This window comes from Rhododendron vialii, chromosome 11a, assembly GCF_030253575.1.
Source record: "Rhododendron vialii isolate Sample 1 chromosome 11a, ASM3025357v1".
Lineage (NCBI taxonomy): Eukaryota > Viridiplantae > Streptophyta > Magnoliopsida > Ericales > Ericaceae > Rhododendron > Rhododendron vialii.
The window spans coordinates 30,261,569-30,284,544 of NC_080567.1; the positions used below are offsets into that span (position 1 = coordinate 30,261,569).

General features: G+C 38.4%; 2 protein-coding genes and 1 pseudogene across 2 annotated transcripts; 2 read left to right on the plus strand and 1 right to left on the minus strand.

The window, feature by feature from the left end:
• Nucleotides 1-613: 613 nt before the first annotated feature.
• On the minus strand, nt 614-7,715 carry LOC131307091 (zinc-finger homeodomain protein 10-like). Its single transcript, XM_058333510.1, has 4 exons — nt 7,624-7,715; nt 7,116-7,177; nt 5,852-5,956; nt 614-930 (listed from the first exon to the last, which is right to left on the minus strand). The coding sequence occupies exons 1-4, from the start codon at nt 7,713-7,715 to the stop codon at nt 614-616; spliced, it is 576 nt and encodes a 191-aa protein (XP_058189493.1).
• Nucleotides 7,716-11,271: 3,556 nt separating this feature from the next.
• On the plus strand, nt 11,272-17,014 carry LOC131306441 (ubiquitin-like domain-containing CTD phosphatase). Its single transcript, XM_058332666.1, has 6 exons — nt 11,272-11,820; nt 14,286-14,430; nt 15,063-15,177; nt 15,267-15,330; nt 15,432-15,597; nt 16,572-17,014. Exons 1-6 carry the CDS (start codon nt 11,555-11,557, stop codon nt 16,815-16,817), a joined length of 1,002 nt encoding a protein of 333 aa, XP_058188649.1. The 5' UTR covers nt 11,272-11,554; the 3' UTR covers nt 16,818-17,014.
• Nucleotides 16,941-21,505, plus strand: LOC131307092 (ubiquitin-like domain-containing CTD phosphatase; annotated as a pseudogene).
• Nucleotides 21,506-22,976: the final 1,471 nt, after the last annotated feature.

Sequence of the window (22,976 nt, forward strand, 5' to 3'; positions counted from 1 at the left end):
ACTCTACATTAATTTTGTCCCCACAAAACCTAGAATGCAAATGTACGATCGATGTAGTTTATTTTTTGGCACGGAGCTCATCGTGAATAATTGTTGCACATAATTTTTATAGCCTCATCTCTAACTCGCACCATCTCTAATTAACGATGTTCGGTTTGGCACATGACATTTAGATCCAACAAAGTCCTCCGTTAATTCTATATATAACCATAAATTTTGAAGGAAATTGATGTGAGAAATCCATCTTCTTTGCATTTTTGCCAATTTCAATTTTGAATAAGAGTAGGAAGCATTTTGTCAATATTTTATTTAGCCGTACATATGAGAAGATTTCCCCCCTTTTCCTTCCCTTTTTCTTTTGCTTTAATGTTTCGATTTCCCAAAAAAAATATATATATATATTTATATACACACAACTATCGAACATTGTGAATAGAAAATAAGCAAATTGTGGGCCATATAAAATTCGATTTTGGGCACCATTAAAAAGGTCCACACAACCACATTTTAGCCTCCCGCAAAACAAATTAAAGCAAACAAAACTCTCATTAACAAAACCTAATACATTATTCAGTCAACAAAAAAAAAAACATAAGGCTTTTAGCCAAGATAATTAGTAGTTCCTTGGTCGTTTGGCAAATGAATAAATCTTTAAGACACCCTTTGGTCTCGATGGGTGCACTGGCAGTACTGGTGGTGGAGGAGGAGGAGGAGGAGGAGGAGGAGGAGAGTTTGAGTGAGAAGGACCGGCTACATCGTCTTCAGTCGACACGTAACGATGAAAATTCCTATGACAACCACAAGCATCGCAAAATAATATTGCACCTTGTTCACTGCCATTTTTGGGCATGAATTCCCCACAACCGTCTAGGACGAAACCACCTATGGACGCTGCATAGTTACGCCTGCACTCTGCATACTTCACCTTCTCTAATTCATACACAAACATATTCAAGAAAGAGATCAGGCAAGAGAGTAGAGAAACTTGTGCATGAATATGATTAAAACGGTGAAGTCGTCTCTTATACGGACATCCCTTCAACGATACGCTGAACGTCAAGTTAAAATACTTAATTGTTTTTGACTTCATGTAATCCTCAACGATTTTTGTCCCGAGATTTTGTCAATCCAAAATTAATGCGGAAAATCTATCATGATCAGGGAAATCCATCTTCTTTGCACTTTGACCAATTTCAACTGAGAATAAGAGTAGGAAGTGAATAGAAAATGAGTAAATTGTGGGCCATATGTAAATCGATTTCGGGCACCATTAAAAAGGTCAACAAAACCACATTTTAGCTAGCCTGCCGTAAAACAAATTAAAGCAAACAAAACTCTCATTAACAAACCTAATTTCAGTAAAAAAAAAAAAAAACAAGGCTTTTAAACAAGATAAACCTAAAACATTGACAGATGATTAACCACAACACGTACTTGATTTATTTCTACTTATGCTTCCGAACCATCTCCTTCTTTGGCATCACATCAATCTTAATCCCTTCTACCTATTTTAAACTTGATGTGAGTCACTTGAAGGAGATAATTAGTAGCCTAAGAACCCTAGGCACCCGTCAACTACGTGGTGACCAATCTGCCTAGAATGATTCCTCTGGCACTCGCGGTAGATGACGATGGTTGCCCATCGCCTTCCATCGTCATTGTTAGTGACATAGGTATATAGATACAAAGAAAGGCAATGATATGGGGTGATGAAACTTGGGAGTCTATGGAACTTGAGTGGTTGTGATAGGTTCAATTTATAGGGAGAAAGAGATAGGGTTGTGTGTGAGGACAAATTATTCAATGATCTTTGAGTACTATTACGTGGTGCCTCAACACCTTTATTAATCACATATTTCTGCGGGGTTCAGTACGAAATGTGTAGAACTGACAAAAATGTGTGGTGGAGATCAACCAGTTGGGACACTATGTGACGGAGCCAACTGATATATACTCGTGTGTGTGTGTGTGAGAGAGAGAGAGAGAGAGAGAGAGAGAGAGAGAGAGGTGGCTGGAAGGGCCAGTAGGGAATCACTATAATTAAGAACGTCAAGACAAGAAGCACAGTGAATGAGATTTGATTTAGGTTACGGTTAAGGACCAATTAATGTCAAATTTTGAGAAAACAAGGAAAATGTATTAATGGTTGGTCATTTTGAATTTTCGTTTTTGACAGGAAGGTGAAATTTCTAATTAGGTCATTTGAATTAATGGACTCATAAATCTCCATTATCTGACAGAGATTTTCTTAGGTCATTTGGACGGATTACATCATCAATGCGACACTTCTTTTTGGTACAAAAATGATACTCACACAACAATCCAAACACAACCTCTCACATATATGTGGGCTCCACACACACTACTATGTGTGGGCCCCACATATATGTGAGAGGTTGTGTAAGCTGTTGTGTTTGAATCGTTGTGTGAATAACATTGTTGTTTTTGGTATTCGTAAATTAGAATAGATTTTCTAAAACTTCTAGTCAGTACTAAAAGGAAAATGGGAATAATCACACTTCTTCCCACTAATTTTCAAGATAGAACCTACTCAGAATAGAAAAATGAGAAATATATGTATCAACTTTTACATACTAATTTTTCAAAATTGACAGTATTTAATTAGATGGTCAATTCTGACAACCACTGCTTAGTGCAGTTGGTCAGTCATTGCCTTTCCTTTGTGGAAGGTCTTGGGTTCGAGCCCCACAGAGGGCAGGCCCTTTAGGAGACCAGGGCTATGGATAGCTTCTGGTCTCCCCGTGCTAACTCTAACACCCCCACTAACCCCCGCTGATGCATATCGCTGTGGCCAAAAAAAAAAAAAAAAAGATGGGGTTCAAGTCTAAGTTTCATAGTGCATATAAATCGTATGAGTCTTGAAAGTCAAAATTTAAAAATGGGGTCATCATTATCACACATTTACCAACCTCACGAAGAAATGACATTAGCATATATACACGGAGAAATTGCAATTTATTTCTCCTATGTCTTTTGTCTATATCTTTTTGCTGCTGAGCATCTCCCTATAGAGCGGGTGTATAGCGGTTGATTCGGTCGTTCATCTCGGCATGAATAACTCAGATCGAATCTAAGCACATACAAATCGCATACAAATCCAAACTGTCCATAGCTAGCTCAGTTAAAATCTGAACCGTCAATTGCCGTGATGAACGGCCAGATCGGCCGCTCTGCAGTACCACTCTACGGGGAGATGCTTAGCCATCCCCTTTGTTAACACTTTTACATACATGAATTAATGACATTATCTATTTCACTTTATAATCTTTAATAGATTACTTGCATCTGTTGATAATAAATCTACACTACAAGCTTACTGTAATCCAGTGCAACATGACCTGGATTCTGTAAATACAACGGCTAAATTCATTAATACCAAATTGTTTCTTAATAATAACTAAACCATCAAGTTTAGCTGTTCAAAGCCAAGTAATTCCACCTGGCTAGAATCTTCTAAATTAAGGTCAACATAAGTTCCCAATTTCAATACAAATGCATAGTGATTAATTAATTTCCGTCTAATATTAATATTTAGCAAGAAATTTATAAATTTCCAAAATTATGCGGTTATTCTTTTGTTGTACTCCATTTCTTATTAGAAACCTCACCTGACAATCAATATTTTCCAATTATATTTTCCTACTTCATACCCTTGCATGGTAAGTCCAAGATATATAGATGAATTGATGTCATCCTGGCTAATTGTAATTAATTCTAGATCCCACTAGATTTTACAATATTGTGGCTTTTCCATCATGTATGCTCGATCGTCTAAATTAACACTGGAACAATTTGGCGTTTAAGGGCTACTTGGATGGAATTAGAAAATTAAGTGAAGTTTAATTGTAATGTGTTTATGAGGAGTGGGAATGGTTTTTGTGGCTACATCCAATTCTCTGTTGGATGTTGTTCTTTTTCACTTTTCAGATTGTTTTCCCTTTCCTTTCTTTGTCTAGACTTGTTAGCGTTTATTTGCTTTCGGTGTTTCCCCTCGATGTAACCTTTCGAGCTCTATAAAAGCTTCTTTTGCTAATAGAAAAAAAACAGTGGAACAATTTGCTTTTCAAACTACTAGGCGGTGTACATCCAACAAGCCAGGCTATATTTGGGTTCGGCTTGAATTACGAATCACGAATTTACGTGTAACCAACCCCACCCAACTAAAAATGTAGGTTCCACTACCTAGTGCAGTTGGCAACCTACCCTCTTCTCCATCCAGGAGGTAGAGGTTCGAGGCCCTTGGGGGCGATTGAGACCCAGAGCTATGGAAAGCTACTGGACTCTTTTAGTGCTAATCTAACTACCCCACTAATCCTTACTGTTTATAAAATATGGCAAAAAAAAAAAAACTAAAAATGCGCTTTACTTAATATTCCAAAATTGCCTTGTTAAAATTCCATTTTTCAGCCCATCCAATTATTCTATTTATTTCACAAGTTTTCAAACCTTTTAATTACCCTCATATGGTAGAAGCACTATTTGGTAGTCAAATCCGAGCTAGAAACTAGAACCACAGCACTATTTGCTAGCACTATGGACTTTTACACTATGGATATATCTCATGAGACCGGGCCAGGCTGAGTTAATTTCAAGAAATATGATCCATAAGTTCATTTCATTTTACTATTAAGAACTTGGGGAAAATTACGGCCCAAGAAGTGTTTTGATAATTAATACTTGGCAATGACATGCTGAGAACATTTGTTAATGCTGAAATTGTCATTGGCGGATATTAATTATCAAACACGTCATTGGCCGTCATTTTCCCTTAAACTTGCTTAATAATTCTATCCAGCCCAGCCCCCCTATGTATTTAAATACCCATCCCGGCCCGATTACCACAAAATACAGGTTTGGTTTGGCAGGACCTGGGCTTGTGGATGCATCCTTGTCCACCTTTTTACAGAAAAAATAAATGTTCCCGGCCAGGTCAGTAAAACTGTTAAGAAAATAAAATCTCACATTGCTTGGGAGTGGAATGGATGATCACTTAATAACATCTGAGACCTCTCCACTCATTGCTAATTGATTTTGAGATGGACATAAAGTTTCTACATGGTATCAGAGTGGGGCCCGTTCTACCTCACATTTTAAAAATTAACAATCCACACCTCACGATGACAGACCAGCACAAAGGCTGCACGATGATAGGACCCAAAAATTGGCCACACTTGACAGACCTCAAATGCGGATGCACGTGAGGGGGGATGTTAAGTAAATAGAATCCCACATTGCTTGGGAGTGGAATGGGTGATCACTTAATAACATCTGAGACCTCTTCACTCATTGCCAATTGGTTTTGAGATGGATATAAAGTTTCTACAAAAACAACAAGTTTTCCGTGCCGGAGGAAGCTTGAAGTCGAAGACGATGTTAATTTAACAATATGATGCTTAAACCTAAACACCATATATACTACCATATTGTTGCAGACTTAATTCAATTAGTTATTGTCGACGATACGAAGTTAATTAAGATATTAATTATTTGGAATTCATTAACTACATATCTGAGACCGGTTGTGCACTGAATTCGGGACCTAATGATGTTCGGTTTGGCACATGACTTGAAGGAGATAACTAGTAGTTTCTTGGTCGTTTGGCAAATGAATAAATCTTTAAGACACCCTTTGGTCTCGACGGGTGCACTGGCAGTACTGGCGGTGGAGGAGGAGGCAGCGGTGGTGGTGGTGGTGGAGGTGGAGGAGGAGGAGGTGGTGGTGGAGGAGGAGGTGAGTTTGAGTGAGAAGGACCGGCTACATCGTCTTCAGTCAACACATAACGACGAAAATTCCTTTGGCAACCACAAGCATCGCAAAATAATATTGCACCTTGTTCACTGTCAGTTTTGGGCATGAATTCCCCACAACCGTATATGGCGAAACCACCTAAGGGCGCTGCATAGTTATGCCTACACTCTGCATACTTCACCTTCTCTAATGCATACACAAATTAACATATTGAAGGAAGAGAAGCAAGAGAGTAGAGAAACTTTGTGTATGAATACGATTAGAACAGTGAAGTCGTTTTATATGGACATCCCGTCAACGGTACGCTGTACGTCAAGTTAAAATACTTCATTGTTTTCGGACTTCATGTAATCCTCAATGATTTTGCCAAGATTTCGTCAATCCAAAGTTAATACGGAAAATCTGTCATGATTGGCAAATGACAACTGATAAAAGTCATTAGCAAGAAATGCTAAATATATAGGGTTATCGACCACGCTTCTAAAGTTAAATGGAGTAATACTAACATGGCTACTAATTTTAGGGATTGTGGCAATAGAGATTTTTTTTTGAGTTTGAGTTCAATTGTGTCGAATGTTTATAAGTTACCCTAGAATAGCTCTTGTTGCAAATGAACTCCAACAAGGTTAAGTTAGGCATTTGAATTTGATCTCTTGCTCACATTTAACTTTCTACCTTTTATGTCAACTGATGGCATGTTTGGAACTCGTGGAAAATGAAAGAAGAGAAAAGAAAATAATTGTGGTGAAGTAAAAATGTGAAGAAAAATTTACTATTCACGATACTATACGCCATAAATTTCTCCACTTTTTTTTCTCAAACCAAAATTTATTATGAAGCAAATTTCTCTTCTCTTCCCTTCTTTTTCTCTAAGTTCCAAACAAAGCTTAACAGACCCGACCATGTCATCTAACAAATGGACCCGTGTGTTACACAACTCTCCAAAGTACATAAGCTTGAGTTCAAGCTATATTTTTTATCTTCAGCCTAACGCCAAAATTAGCTAGGCTGAAGATTCCACTTGCTTTCATTAAAAAGGTTCTATTTATTAGTTAGGATAAATGAGTTGTCTTGAATAGTGGATATTTTTTACAAAGCACCAAAAATACCATTTACTAATTTTAATAGTGTGAACTCACTCAAATGGAGGTCATTGAAAATAAACGGGTGAGACTTTTATCACCCTTATATTCAAGGGGTTATCAAATCCTCTGAAACAAAGTAACCCTGCATTTTCGGCCATTCAATCGCATGATAATTCTGGAAAGTCCTGCGTTAATTCTATATATAACCATAAAGTTCGAAGGAAATTGATGTGCAAAATCCATCTTCTTTGCATTTTAACCAATTCCAATTTTAATTTGATTTTGGGCGCCATTGGAAAGGTCCGCACAACCACATTTTAGCCTGCCGTAAAACAAATTAAAGCATTCAAAACTCTCATTAACAAACCTAATAAATTATTGATCGGTCGGAGAAAAAACATAAGGCTTTTAACGAAGATAAACCTAAGACACATGACTTGTTTGATAACCTAAATTCAGCACTTAAAACTGAATCAATTAAGTAATAAGTGATTCAGTAGGTTTGATAACGACATTTACATTACTTAAAAATTTAGTACTACTTAAAATGTAAGCTAAAAAATTGAAAAAAATTAAGTAGCTTTGAGCTACTTAATTGTGTACTTGCATTTAATCACCATACTACCACCACAACCACTCCCACCACCACCACCATCACCACCACCACCACCACCATCACTCCAACCACCACACCACCACCACCACCACCACTGCTCCACCACCATCACCACTACACCACCACCACCACCACCACCACTCCCCTATCACTCCACCACCACCACCACCATTATCACAATGCCGCCACCACAATGACACCATTGCACAACTATCACTTCACCAACACCATTCACCGTCACCATTACACCACTATCGCCAGCACTCCAATACCACCATCGCCGCCACCACCACCACCACAATCATCATTCCACCATTATTATAAGTACATTGTAACCATTAGTAAATTAAGAGAGAATCGAAATTAAAATTAATTTATTATTTTTTTAATTCAGTACTCAATATGTTTACCAAACAGCTTTTCAACTTAAAAAATTCAGCATTCAGCTTTCAGTACTTAATTTTTCAGCATTCAGTTTCAGTTTTCTGTTTTATCAAACAGGCGACATGTAATTAACCACAAGAAGTACTTGATTTCTAGTACGTACTAATTATGCTTCCGAACCATCTCCTTCTAATTTGGCATCACATTGATCTTAATCCCTTCTACCTATTTCAAACTTGATGTGAATCATGACTTGAAGGAGATAATTAGTAGTTCCTTGGTCGTTTGGCAAATGAATAAATCTTTAAGACACCCTTTGGTCTCGATGGGTGCCATGGCAGTACTGGCGGTGGAGGCGGCGGCGGTGGTGGTGGTAGAGGAGGAGGAGGTGGTGGTGGTGGTGGTGGAAGAGGAGGAGGAGGTGGTGGTGGTGTTGGAGGACGAGGAGGTGGTGGTGGTGGTGATGGTGGTGGTGGTGGAGGAGGAGGTGGTGGTGGTGGTGGTGATGGTGGTGGTGGTGGTGGTGGTGGTGATGGTGGTGGTGAAGGAGGAGGAGGAGGAGGAGGAGGAGGAGGTGGTGGTGGTGGTGGTGGTGGTGATGGTGGTGGTGGTGGAGGAGGAGGAGGAGGAGGAGGTGGTGGTGGTGGTGGCGGAGGAGGAGGTGGTGGTGGTGGAGGAGGAGGAGGTGGTGGTGGTGATGGTGGTGGTGGAGGAGGAGGAGGAGGAGAGTTTGAGTGAGAAGGACCGGCTACATCGTCTTCAATCGATACATATCGATGAAAATTCCTATGACAACCACAAGCATCGCAAAATAATATTGCACCTAGTTCACTGCCATTTTTGGGCGTGAATTCCCTACAACCGTCTAGGACGAAACCACCTACGGACGCTGCATAGTTACGTCTGCACTCTGCATACTTCACCTTCTCTAATGCATACACGAACATATTCAAGAAAGAGAGGCAAGCGAGTAGACAAATTTTGCATGTGTATGAATACGATTAGAACACTAAAGTTGTTTTTATACGGACATCCCGTCAACGGTACATTATACATCAAGTTAAAATACTTAATTGTTTTCGGACTTCATGTAATCCTCAACGATTTTACCGAGATTTTGTCAATCCAAAGTTAATACGGAGAATCTGTCATAATCGGTGGATGACAACTAATAAAAGTCATTGGCGAGAAATGCTAAATAGGATTATTGACCACGCTTCTAAAGTTAAATGGAGTACTAATACTAACATGGCTACTGATTTTAGGGATTGGCTGTTAGAGTTTTTATATATCTGCACGTGCGATGTACGTGCATGGATATTTTGTCATACTTTTGTGATGGTAAATTATAAAAAATAGTTAAAAAATTATAAAAAGGTGTTATTTTTTCTTTTGCTGGATACATTCAGCTACAAAAGATCGGATTAGGAAAACAGAGACAATAAAAACAAAAAACAAACAAATGTTGAGGTAACCATTAGAAAAGATAGGAAGGGAAAATAAAAGAAAAGAAACCATATGGGAAGATGAATTATCAAAGAATTATCAAACCCAACAACTTCTTGCTAGATCATGGAATTAAAGCACCAGCAAAAGATAGATACTCTTTCGTTCCAATTTGTTTGTCAAATTTTGAAATTCTAACCTATTAAGGAAGCACAATGATTACACTCAAAATATTTTTAGTTTCCAAAAATACCCTCACTTTTTGAACAATTAATGAGAGTGCACATTTCCCAATACATGATTTTTTGGAAAGTGAAAGGGCATTGAGGAATTTTTTCCTAGTCAACTTCCATTTGGACAAACAATTTGAGACATTTTAAAGTCGAAAAGTAGACAAACGACAAATCGGGACGGAGGGAGTATTTGACAAGGAAATTGATTTTGGCACTCCAGTTTTAGCCACTGGCACTCCACTTTATGTCTTGATCATAAAACTAAAAGTGGAGTGCCATTGACGTCTGAAAGTGGAGTGCCAAAATCACATCCCTTTAACAAAGCATTAAAGTGATGAAAAGTTACCCTCTAATTTTACATTGAACAGGCCAGCATTCTTCGCAAAACTGGATATCCACATAGGCTAAGCAAAGGTTCAATATGATTGACTAAATATTTATTGAGCCAGGCATCGATGCTAACAGTATAAACTTGCAAACAATGTAGGGCTAGTTAATTTCCTCTGTTTATTTCCTTTTTTTCTGAACACCAAAAGAATATTTTATTAATCTTGAAATTGTTACGAGACTGATAGAAGCAAGGAAATAGCATTATGTTCAAAGAACAATCTTCTGCCCAATCCGAGACCCAAACCTACGATCGACAAGAAATCAATTGAGGACACTCATATGGAACAAAACCCACCTGAAAAGGCCGAAGCCTAAATGCCCTAACTGTGTCTAATAATACTCAGATTAATACAAAATCAGCACATAAAAAAGAGGCCTCGCTGCCCATATCTGAAAATCAGCACCCGACTTCCGACCAGCCACCTCATACGGGAAACGCATCCTTTTTTTCGTTCCCTGCTTTCCATATCGAATTTGGAATGCCCGATGACAATAAAAATTTCAACAGATCGATTTATCTTTCCTATGCTTTTTTAAAAATTAAATAGATGGAGGGCGGATTTGGATTGAAAAGTGAAATAGTAATTTATTTTTCTTCTTTACTTGAAAAAAAATTCGCTAAAATATAAGTTGGGTAACTTTTTAATCCAAACTAGGCCGGAAAATGGTAAATAGCCAGTTTTTGAATAATTTTTTTCTAGAGTTTTATTACTCTATTCTCGAATTTCCCTTCCACTGTGGCCTTGGCTACCAACAACAATCGCTAAAATATGGAGTATATATATGATGCTATAATCGTGTGTACAATGTATATATGGCCTGCGATCAGCATCACCCTCTCTTTGGCTCTCTATATCATTCTTTGTTGCTTATCGATCTCACCACCTTTTTTTTTTTTTTTTTTCAAACGGAAATTCATCTCATCACTTATTTGAAATAAGACTCCAAGTTATCACGCGACAGCGATTCCTTGACTTTTCCTTATGTATTTCTTGAACCGGTTGTCATCAACAATACTAAGTTCTATCTTGAGATAATGGAAACATCGTTAGGCATTGCATTATTACTATGTTGTTAAGGTGGCAATCGGGGGGGGGGGGGGGGGGGGTTTGGGTGTTTGGGTTCAATTGTCGAATGCATTATCACCCTCTCTTTAGCTATATTTTTTATCGTTAGCCTAACGCCAAAATCTCATTTGTTTTCATTAAAAATACATCTATTTATTAGTTAGGAGGAATGAGTTGTTTTGGATAATGTATATTTTTCACAAAGCACCGAAAATATCATTTAGTTAATATCGTGAACTCACCCAAATAGATCGAGGTCATTGAAAAAAAACGGGTGAGACTTTTATTTCCTTTTCTTAAAGGGGTAAATAAATCTTCTATACCGAAATTCTGTATACCTTTGTATCCGTTCATTTTCGGCCATTCGATCACTTGATAATTTTAGCATATAACAAGAGGTGATTCATCATTCAAGGACTTTCGAACTGATTTGGTCTTTCGATTGAAGGGAAAAAAAAAAAAATCATTCAAGGGCTTTCAGTGTAGTTTATCCTTCACGCCAGAAGAAAGTTTTCTTCCGTTTTGAGTGAGGAAGAATAATCTGCTGGGATCGACCACTAGAAATGGCTGCTGAAACCTCCTCCTCCTCGTCGGCGGTGACGGAGGAAGAGCTGACGCTGACGGTGAAGTGGAGCGGGAAGGAGTACACCGTTAGGGTTTGCGGCGACGACACGGTCGGAGAGCTGAAGCGACGGATATGCGAAGTCACGAACGTGCTGCCCAAACGGCAGAAGCTTCTGTACCCTAAAGTCGGATCGAAGCTCGCCGACGAATCCCTCCTCCTCTCTCAGCTCCCCCTCAAATCCTCACTCAAAATGACCATGATTGGGTTCGTTTCGTCCCCTCGCTCTTTCTTGTTCTGTTTTTTTGAACGAATGGGTCTGTATTTGGAATTCGATTCACGTGTTTATGCACAGGGAGTGATTGATTGCTACTGGGTTTTCTTAGGGTTAATAAACGAACCTAAGCTACTCAAGTTCGAGCTCGTGCTCGTTCATTAAAAACTCGTTCAAGACTTGTTTTGTTACACAAGTATACAATTTTTTGAAGCTTGTTAAGCTTTCAACTCAAGCTCGAACGAGCTGCTACTCGGCTCGGAAGGCTTATGATTAGGGTAGGAATTTATAACACAGACACGATAACACGACTCGAACTCGACACAAAGTTAGCGGGTTAGAGTTCATGAAACACGTGTATGACACGACCCGAGAACACGATTGCTAAAAGGGTCGGGGTCGGGTTCAAGCATAACCCGAAAATGACACATTTATCTGTGTCTGACACGTTAACCCATTTATCTATCGGGTTCGAAACTTATAGCGTCGTTCAGTAGTTTTTTCCTTGAATGTTGAATTATGTAGTAGTAGTTTCGTTCAGTCCTTGAGAATGGCTAATTATTGGATTGAAATTGGTTATAAAACTTGAAACACAAACAGGTGCAAACAGGTTATGTAAACGGGTCATCAGAAAAGCAAAGGATTTTGTGTAATCGTGTCAATCCGTGTCGTGTTCAGGTGGACACAAATTACTAGCTGGTAGTTTTAGGGTTGGAATTCTTGACACGTTTAGATGAGCAAGTCGAGTTAGTGTTGAGGGTTATCTGACACGAACCCTAATTGACACGGCACAAACATGACATGATGCCCAACCCTACTTATGATGTAATAAAAATTTAAGCTACTTGAGATCGGCTCGTCTCATGAATAAGCTAAGCTTGAACATGTTTTGAAGCTCGTTAAATTTTTAAACCATGCTTGAACAATTAAGTGCTCGGCTTGTTTGACTCGTTTATCACTCTTGGGTTTGCTTTTATTGTACTGGTCGGTCACTAGGTGTGAAATCTCACCCGAACCTAACCAAACCGATTGGGGTGGATTTATCCAAATTTTAACTCAAATTTTCTAACTTGGCTTGTAGTTTGGAAAAATGGGCAGGTGTCGGTTCGGGTTCATTTTTATACAACATTCTGCAACACAAATGTGGCTGATCCATGGATCTTTACATTTGAGGCGGTAGGAAAATAGGACATAGTTAATACTTAATACAGTGTTGGAATAGTCTAGAGAAATATTCCTGGAATGAAAAGGTATAGAGAAAGAGGATCTCCTTATCTCCACCTTGCACCAATACAAAACCTTCAAGATAACGGATAACCATTAAGGAGATTTGAGTATTTTGGGGGTTACAGATGCAAGTAGGAATCCATGATATGTAATGGTAGTAATCCTTTGTAGTAATCCATCACTAGGTAGACACCCTTATTTTTTCTTTGATCGCCCAAAGTCAGTATTGTTAGAATAGTTAGATTAGCACCTTGAAGAGGAGTTGAATGCAGACATCCTTTGGGTAAAATGGATTCACACATACTATTAAGAAGCAGTGTTTTTGGATTATAAAAATCCCTAGCTCTGCCTCTTGGACTGTAAGAAGGATTCTGAGACTAAGACCAAGAGTGCAACCTTGGATTAAATATGTGGTTGGGATGGGTGTGAGCCGCGTGATGGTTTTCTGGGATAACTGGCATCCTTTTGGTCATTTGCATCACAGATATGATAATTGTTTTAAGGCATGCTTGGGAAAGTATTTGACTGCTAAGGCGGAATGTGGCTTCGCTATAATTTTGGAATTGCTGAAAGTTGGAAGAACTAGGACAGAGTTTGATGATTTGAGGCTCACTAAAACGATTTTTAGAATTTAAATTACATTTTTCCCAAGAAGTGTTTTGTTAAATTTTGACTGCTGTTTAGATGATGCTGTGTGTTTGACGTGTCTAATTTACTGTACATTTGTTCAAGCTTTGGTTTATTCTGCTCCCGTTACGGTTAGTTGAAATTCAGTTACCCATGCTTAATGATTACACAAAAGCACCATTTGTGCTCTAGTATCAACCACAGTTCACAACAGTGTGGTTCACTTGGTTAATAGTTAAAAGGCTAATGGATGGATAGAATACATGAAGTTCAACTTTGTTTTATCCAAAGGACCAAAGGGAAGTTCCAAGCTTTTAAGAACTTTTGAATGGACATATGTAGCAAGCTTTGTTGCCATTGGTGGTGTAAACATTGATGATATGTGTATCCAGAGATTGTTTTTAAGAATGTTTGTCATGTCGCTATTAGAATTGCCTATTAGATGTGCTTCCAGCAGGTCAATTTATCGATTTTGGCATTTTGCATCGAAAAGCAGTTGTTGATGGCATGTGATACAATTGTCTGACTTATTCGAATTGTCTATTAGAGTGTGTTGTGTGTGTGTGTGACTTTATACCAAACTAAATGAAAAAGAAACTGGCAGCACTGTTGAAGACGATATACTTGTGGACGAAGTAGACTCTCCAGATGTTGTCGATGATTTTGAGTTGGGACAAGATGAAGTTGTTGAAATCAAAGACAATGATGTCAATAGGCAGAAATTGAGAAGGCGAAGTGCTCATTACAAGGTCTGTAAATTGATCCTTATTCTGAAACCATTCGAATCAATTAAAATAGTGCAGCTTTAGTTTTTATGTTTGAAGATATGAAGTACTTTCTTACTTGTTGATTATACAAAAGTCGAGGCCTATATATTCAGTGTTAGACCATGGTACTGTTGTTTCAGAATATGTCCCACATGAACAAGGTTTATGATCTGTTTGTGGTGGGTTCACCTCCTAAATATTTCAGTAAATACTCTTTTTTTCTAGTACTCTTTTCTGTTTTTGCAAGGTCTGACGTCCTTTTAGCAATCAGAGTAAAGGCTTCAGGTTTGAAGTACTAATCATGGTTGGAGTAGGATTAGACACAAGTTTTTTTGTGAACCCATGTAATCTTTTGCTGCCTATGAGGTAGATGGGAGAAGTTGTGATTCTGTTGTGTAGATGCCTTACCCTAGCAGGGGAGGTGATTCGTTTCTTTCCTATTCTATTCTTGGCCCTGAATCCATTTGCCGTCCCAATCAATTTCTTACAACTTATTCCTAACAACCAAAACCTGCGATGAAAATAAATTACTGTTCTCATGTTGCTGGTCACTTTCATTGTCAGATTTCTTCTATACGCATTGGTATTTGATTTTTTGGGGGTTCTAATGGTAGATTCAACTCCGGAATCCATGCCGTAAAGGGAAAAAGTTGCTGGTTTTGGATATTGATTATACCTTGTTTGATCATCGTTCCACAGCGGAGAACCCGCTAGAACTCATGCGGCCTTGTAAGTAGTTACTCCCTGGGAGATCATACAGTTTTGTATTTGTCCCTGTGTTTCTGCTTACCCCCTAAATCAAATAATATCTTGTGTAGATTTGCATGAGTTTCTTACGGCTGTTTATGCTGAGTATGATATCATTATCTGGTCTGCTACCGGGTATGCTTTAGACTTTTCTCACTTTGAAAATTTAATTGTACAAATGTCGTACATCTTAACGTGTGAAACTTTTTGTTATTTTCCTGGTTTTGTTATTGCAGCATGAAGTGGGTTGAATTAAAAATGGGACAGCTTGGGGTCCTCGACAATCCAAACTACAAAATTACAGCTCTTCTGGATCATTCCGCAATGATCACAGTTCATTCAGATGCTCGTGGAACCTTCGATTGCAAGCCACTGGGCATTATTTGGGCTCAATATCCGGAGGTTTTAACTATTCACTATTTGTCTTGATATGTTTGCTTATTTCTTTTGTCTATATAGTCAGAGATTGCTTCACATGAGAATTTGGAAGTTGAAGTCTTCTATTTCCACCATGTAGCATTTTATGTTGGCCTAGGACTTGGGGCTTTGCTTCCTTTTAAGATCTCAAGTTTGAAACCTCTCAGGTGCTATCAAGTATCAACTCCTTTTGGGTCAGTACATACAGAGCTTGTTCTGGCTTTAATTGGGACCCCCCAAAAGTGGGCGTGGGATTGGTCCCCCAGGATCAGTCGATATGAGCGTAAGCTGGCCCGAATACTTGCGTTATGGAAAAAATGTAGCATTTTATGTTTCAATTCCTTCTTTAAGAATCAATCCTTTTAAGGTCAAATAGGTGAGGTCACACCGAAAAAGGCAGTTAGGTCATTATAATGAAGCTACAACTAATTACACTTAACTTTTGTTGTGCCTTTTTTTTTTAATTTAGTTTGTCTTTCTGCTGTTTTTTTCTTTGGTTTGAGTCAGATGTTTTAGATTAAAGATTTGCTTGTTTTGACCAAAAGCTAACAAATATTGCCAATAGAAAAAATAACCAAAAGTTCAATCTTGTTATGGCTTATTTGTCTCTTGAGCGTTTTGTAGCTTCTTGTTTTGGCTTCTTTGCCTCTTCTAAACTTCAAATTTGGTCCATACAAATTTGTAGTCTCTAAAATATTGTTCAGAAGCCGAGAAAACTGCACGAAGGACAAAAAAAGCAAAAAGTTATGTTAGTCTGAAGACTCTTGACTCTTGCAAGTGGCTTTAAAGTACAAACTTTATTTTATTTTATTTTTACAACAAAATTGCTGTGCCGTAAACAGAATTATTGCATTTTTTTGAAATTCAAACTCTTCTTTCTATTTTAGTTTTGGAGCAAAATTTGTTGTGCCATGTATTGCACTTTCTTTCTATTTATGTGTGTCTTGATTCATTTGCAGTACTACAGCTCCAAGAATACTATCATGTTTGATGATCTCAGAAGAAATTTCGTGATGAATCCCCAGAATGGGTTAACCATAAAGCCATTCAAGAAGGCCCATGCAAATCGGGACAGTGATCAGGAGCTTATGAAACTCACTCAATACTTGCTTGTGATTGCAGATCTTGATGACCTCAGCACCATTGATCATAAGGAATGGGAGTCATACAATGAGGACTATTTCAAGCGACGCAGACGCACATGAGTAACTGTGCTCGGTCTTGAAAATTCAATAGCCGTGCTCGTGTACCTCTTTTACCTTGCATTGACAAAACTTGTAGTACTAAAAGAAACCTTCCAAAATTGGTAAGAACGTGAATTGCTGGAAATGGTCACGCATGGTTGTCAAGGTGATTTTCCCCCCCTATAATCCAAGCAAATTGTGATTAATGGGTTGTGCAATCTATTTGTATCTCTCTCTCTCTCTCTCTCTCTCTCTCTCTCTCTCAAAACTTGTGTTTTCCAGATTTTGTCTCTATTTCTTCCACTCTTGATTTGTCTCTACAGAAAATGGAATTAGTTTCTACGTAAATTATTGCCAATTTGTATTTTTTGATTAGGAAGCTGTCTGCTTCAGAGGTTTGCTTGTATGGTTGTTGGTGACTGCAGAGCATTGTGTGATACTGTTTTCGGTTTGTTGTGTATGATGGATTGATGGTTTTGGTCTATTTTCAAGGTTTGGAACTCGAATTTTCGGTTTGAGATGTTTAGTTCCTATTCATTTCTATTTCTTTTTGGGTTTTTGACATGAAAGTTTTTAAACTTGTGATTACCTATTACTAATTTTTAAACTTTATTTTGTTAACTTGACTGCACTTGCAGAATAAAATTGTCCCAAGCATGGAGAAGAAGTCCTGCTAAATTTAAAAGACTCATTCCCTTTTGACACTGCAGTTTTGCTTCTGGCCGTTCAATATGCATGGATAAACACCTGCACGATATCGACAAAAATGTACACAACAGCAAATATGTATCTTTTCTCTCGTTTTTTGATAATTCAGTGTTAAGGCTAGTTTTCGCGTACACTTTGACTAATCTCGTGACTCTTGAGGATCTATTGTACTGTTCTTTAGCGGAGGGTCCAATTATAGACGGAGCAAAGTCCAGTTTTCGCGTACACGCTGACTAATCTCTTGACTCATGAGAATCTATTATACTGTTCTTTAGTGAAGGGTCCAATTATAGACGGAGCAAAGTCCAGTACATACTGTCTCTATAAAAATTGATAATAAGAGGAGGTTTTGAACCTGAAACAGATATATGTATTCAGCAAGAATGTATTTGTCCATGTAGAGAGAGAGAGAGAGAGCGCTGAAGTTCCTGTCCAAGGTCCGAATCGAATTCAACCCACTAGACCCACGCACGGCGGCGTGCATGAAGTTCCTAGCCCATTGCAACGCGAGATAGGCCAAAGAATCCAACCCTTCGTGTCAGCTCCTAGTCAAGCATCGCACCGACGACCACCCGCCGGCGCTGATCACCGTCACATTCGTCAACAGCGTCGAGGAGGTCTTCGACGCCACTTCCACCCCAGCTCGGAGGATCAGGACCATGATCCTTGAGAAGGGTCAGATGCTCGAGACCGACAGATGTTTCGCCACGCCCGCGAGAACTGGCCCGTTGTTATTCCGGAGGTGGAGATTTACCGACCCGTCCCTGGGAAGGTAATTGATATTTGATAGTAACGCTTTTTTAAAAGCATGGGTATGTGCAATTTGAGTGGGACATAACGTCGAACACTTGGGGGGGTTTCCGCTAATGATTTAAGTTTTGAGAAAAATGTGTAGCAACGAAGTTGTTAGGTATTTCCGGTAGTTAAATGTCCAATGATTTCCAGCGGTGAATAAGTTGTAGATGGATTTTTTAGTAGAGTTACTGTAAAAAAAAAAAATTTGTTAATAATTTTTTTGTCAGCGTGAATGAGAGAGTAAAATGCTGAAACTTATTAATTAGTGTGTATGAGATGAAAAAAACACCCGAGTTTTTTCCCTTTTTTGCTAGTGGAAACATGGTGTTTGTTTTGTTCATTTGGTTTGATTTTTGGTCCTCTTCGAAATTGATTAGTTTGTTAGCTGAATGGTAGAAAACATTCCAATTTGCAAACCCCGATTTTTAGCATGATTTTGAGTACCATCAAAAAAAGGAAAATGCGAACCTCAGTCGTAAGGGCCTCAGTCGTAAGGGCAGAGGATAATATTTAAAATGTGCATCAACATCCGAGCAAAAAATGTGTTAATTTCCGTGAAAGCGTTTTTATATAGTGAGATATGTATTGAAGTCCGAACTTGTTTAGAAAGGCATATAATTTGATCCTCATTCTGAAAACATTCGAATCTATTGCAGGGTCTATAATTTGATCCTCATTCGGAAACATTCGAATCAATTAAAATATAGCACCTTTAGTTTTTATGTTTGAAGATTTGAAGTACTTTCTTACTTGTTGATTATACAAAAGTCAAGGCCTCTATATTCAGTGTTAGACCATGGTTCTGTTACAAGGTTTATGGTCGCAAGTGGTTGGCTGCCTCAGTAGTGAGGCCTTATGCCCCCATGCACCAAAGCAGGGTTCGATTCCCGTGAGCCCCATTCCCCTCCCTCAAGTCCCTTAGGATAGCATAGATTAAGTTTAACGAATGGCAAAAAAAAAAGAACAAGGTTTATGATCTGTTTGTGGTGGGTTCACCTCCCAAATATTTAAGTAAATACTCTTTTTCCTAGTACTCTTTTTCTGTTTTTGCAAGGTCTGACATCCTTTTAGCAATCAGAGTCAAGGCTTCAGATTTTGAAGTAATAATCATGGTTGGAGTAGGATGACACAAGTTTTTTGTGAAACCATGTAATGTTTCTGCTGCCGTATGAGGTAGGATGGGAGAACTTGTGATTCTGTTGTGTAGATGACTAACCCTAGCAGGGGAGGCGATTCGTTTCTTTCCTATTCTATATATTCTCGGCCCTGAATCCATTTACCGTCCCGATCAATTTCTTACAACTTATTCCTAACAACCAGAACAGGCGATGAAAAGAAATTCCTGTTCCTCATGTTGCTGGTCACTTTCACTGTCAGATTTCCTCCATATGCATTGGTATTTGATTTTTTGGGGGTTCTAATGGTAGATTCAACTGCGGAATCCATGCCGCAAAGGCAAAAAGTTGCTGGTTTTGGATATTGATTATACCCTGTATGATCATCGCTGCACAGCGGAGGACCCCCTGGAACTCATTCGGCCTTGTAAGTAGTTACTCCCTGGGAGATGTGATAACTTGTTTTTGAATTTCCCCCGTGTTTCAGCTTACACCCTAAATCAAATACTATCTTGTGTAGACTTGCATGAGTTTCTTACGGCTGTTTATGCGGAGTACGATATCATTATCCGGTCTGCTACCAGGTATGCACAAGTCTTTTCTCACTTTGAAATTTTAATTGCACAAATGTCGCGTTTCTTAACGTGTGGAATTTTTTTGTTATTCTCCTGGTTTTGTTATTGCAGCATGAAGTGGATTGAATTAAAAATGGGACTGCTTGGGGTCCTCGACAATCCTAACTACAAAATTACAGCTCTCCTGGATCGTTCAGCAGTTTTTAGAGATGGTCGTGATACATTCGTGATCAAGCCACTGGGCCTTATTTGGGCTCAATATCCGAAGGTTTTAACCATTTTTTAATTTGTCTTGATATGTTTGCTTATTTCTTTTGTCTATATAGTCTGAGATTGCTTCACATGAGAATTTGAAAGTTGAAGTCTTCTATTTCCACCATGTAGCATTTTATGTTGGCCTAGGAGTTGTGCTTGCCACCTTTTAAGGTCTCAGATTCGAAACTTCTTAGGTGCTATCACTAGTCAACTCCTTTGGGGTTAGTACAAACCGAGCTTTTCTCCTACTTTAATTGGAACCCCCGAAAGTGGGCGTGGGATGGTCCCTAGGATCAGTCGATGTGCGTAGAAGCTAGCCCGAATACTTGAATTGTGGAAAAAATGTAAGCATTTTATGTTTCAATTCCTTCTTTAAGAATCAGACCTTTTGAGGTCGAATATATAGGTGAGGTCACACCGGAAAAGGCAGTTAGGTCATTATAATGAAGCTACAACTGATTACACTTAACTTTTGTTGTGCCTTATTTATTTATTTTTTAGTTTGTCTTTCTGCTGTTTTTTTCTTGGGTTAATTTGAGTCAGATGTTTTAGATTAAAGCTTTGTCTTGTTTTGACCAAAAGCTAACAAATATTGCCAATAGAAAAAATAACCAAAAGTTCCATCTTGTTATGGCTTATTTGTGTCTCTTGAACCTTTTTTTAGCTTCTTGTTTTGGCTTCTTTGCCTCTTCTAAACTTCAAATTTGGTCCATACGAATTAATCGTCTTTAAAATATTGTTCAGAAGCCGAAAAACTTCACCAAGGACGAAAAAACTAGAGAAAAGAGCCAAAAGTTACGTTAGTCTGAAGACGGCTTTAAAGTACAAACTCTTTTTATTTTTATTCTTAGCAACAAAAATTTTGTGCTGTATTTAGAATCATCGCATTCAAACTCTTCTTTGTATTTTATTTTTGGAGCAAAGTTGTTGTGCCAAGTATTGCACTCTTTTGAAGGCTTCCAAGTATGTCTTGAGTTCTGATTTATGTGTGTCTTGATTCATTTGCAGTACTACAGCCATGGGAATACTATCATGTTTGATGATCTCAGAAGAAATTTCATGATGAATCCCCAGAACGGGTTAACCATAAAGCCATTCGGGGAGGCCGATGCAAATCGGGACAGTGATCAGGAGCTTATATATGAAACTCACTCAATACTTGCTCCCGATTGCGGATCTTGATGACCTCAGCACCATTGATCATAAGAAATGGGAGTCATACAATGTTGAATGTGTAAATAATAAAATTGTCCCTCTCTAACAGTTTAAACTTTTAGATGAGCTGGTAGTTAGCAGTCTTTATGATATCAAAGCAGGCAATAGATCATGTGTTTGAACCTTACCGCCTACCTAATTATTAAAAATTTTACACGTGTTTAGCCCGCTTATGGAGAGGAGACGGGCTACAAATGAGAGGGCGTGCTGAAAGTGTTAGTAATAAAGTTGCCTCTCTCTCTCTAACAGCGATTAATGGGTTGTGCAATGTATTTGCATATCTCTCTCTCTCCCCTCTCTCTCTCTCTCTCTCTCTCTCTCTCTCTCTCTCAACTTGTGTTTTCCAGATTTTGTCTCTCAGTGTAAATGGCATGTCATTAACTCGTCTCCGGGGTCGTATTTATGATGATATCGTATCAGCTGGAAGGTTAAGTGCACTTATGCATGATACTTTCACATGTAAATTGTACTCCCTCCGTTCCTTTTTAATTGTCCTGCTTCGTAACTCCAACTTATTAAAAAGACATCATCATTATACCTTTCACATCAATTTTTTCCTTCACTTTCCCTACTTACCCATCATCATTACACTTTTACTCACTTACTTTTCAAAATGGAATCTACTTTTAGGGACAAAATAGACAATACACCAACTTTTACCCACTAACTTTACAAAATGAACACTTATTAAGGGACAGCCCAAAATGGAATACTAGGCACAAAATAAGGGACGGAGGGAGTAGTAGCATCCATTTCCCTATGCCATGTTTGGAGAATTTAAAATGAGTGACAAGACTTATTCGCCACCGTAGGGTTTGAGGTGAAAAAAGAATAGTCACAGGAACGCCAGGCAAATCTTTCTTTTTTTTATGACTATATATACATATTCAATCTTGGCTTCAAACTTAAGAGTATCAAATTTTTAATGACTATATATAAAAATCTCAAATAATTCACTGACAGACCAACTTACATGCACCTCAACTGATTCCCTCTATTGTCCTGTCAAAGAGAGGTCATTTACGTCAGAATTCAAAATAAATTATTCTAATACGGCCCGATCGATTCGAAGAATCGAATCCTCCTCGTCAATTGTGTGAGGAACAAATTCACCAACCAATCCTCGTCAATTGTGTGAGGAGTAAATTCACCGACCAACCGTATTAACCCTTGGGATTATTATTAACAAAAACACGTGAAGTGTGAAGTTTGAATGCGTATACCACTTGCCCAAAATAAATCTCAATTCCGGCGAAGGAAAGATTATTCAGTGTTCCTTTTTTGTCTCTGGTTTATGCTCCAACTCTTAATTTTGACCAGACATTTATGTAGACCCTTTGAATTAGTAGTCACAATAATATGTTGTGACATGGCCCCACAAGCGCTAAATAACTTTGCCACATTCCTAGAACACTAAATATGGCAACAACTAAGCATTACTTGTCACCCCGCATTAATCGTGATTTATTCTTCCCCTAATTTTGTTTCAGAGAGAGAAACATATATGTATGTGTATC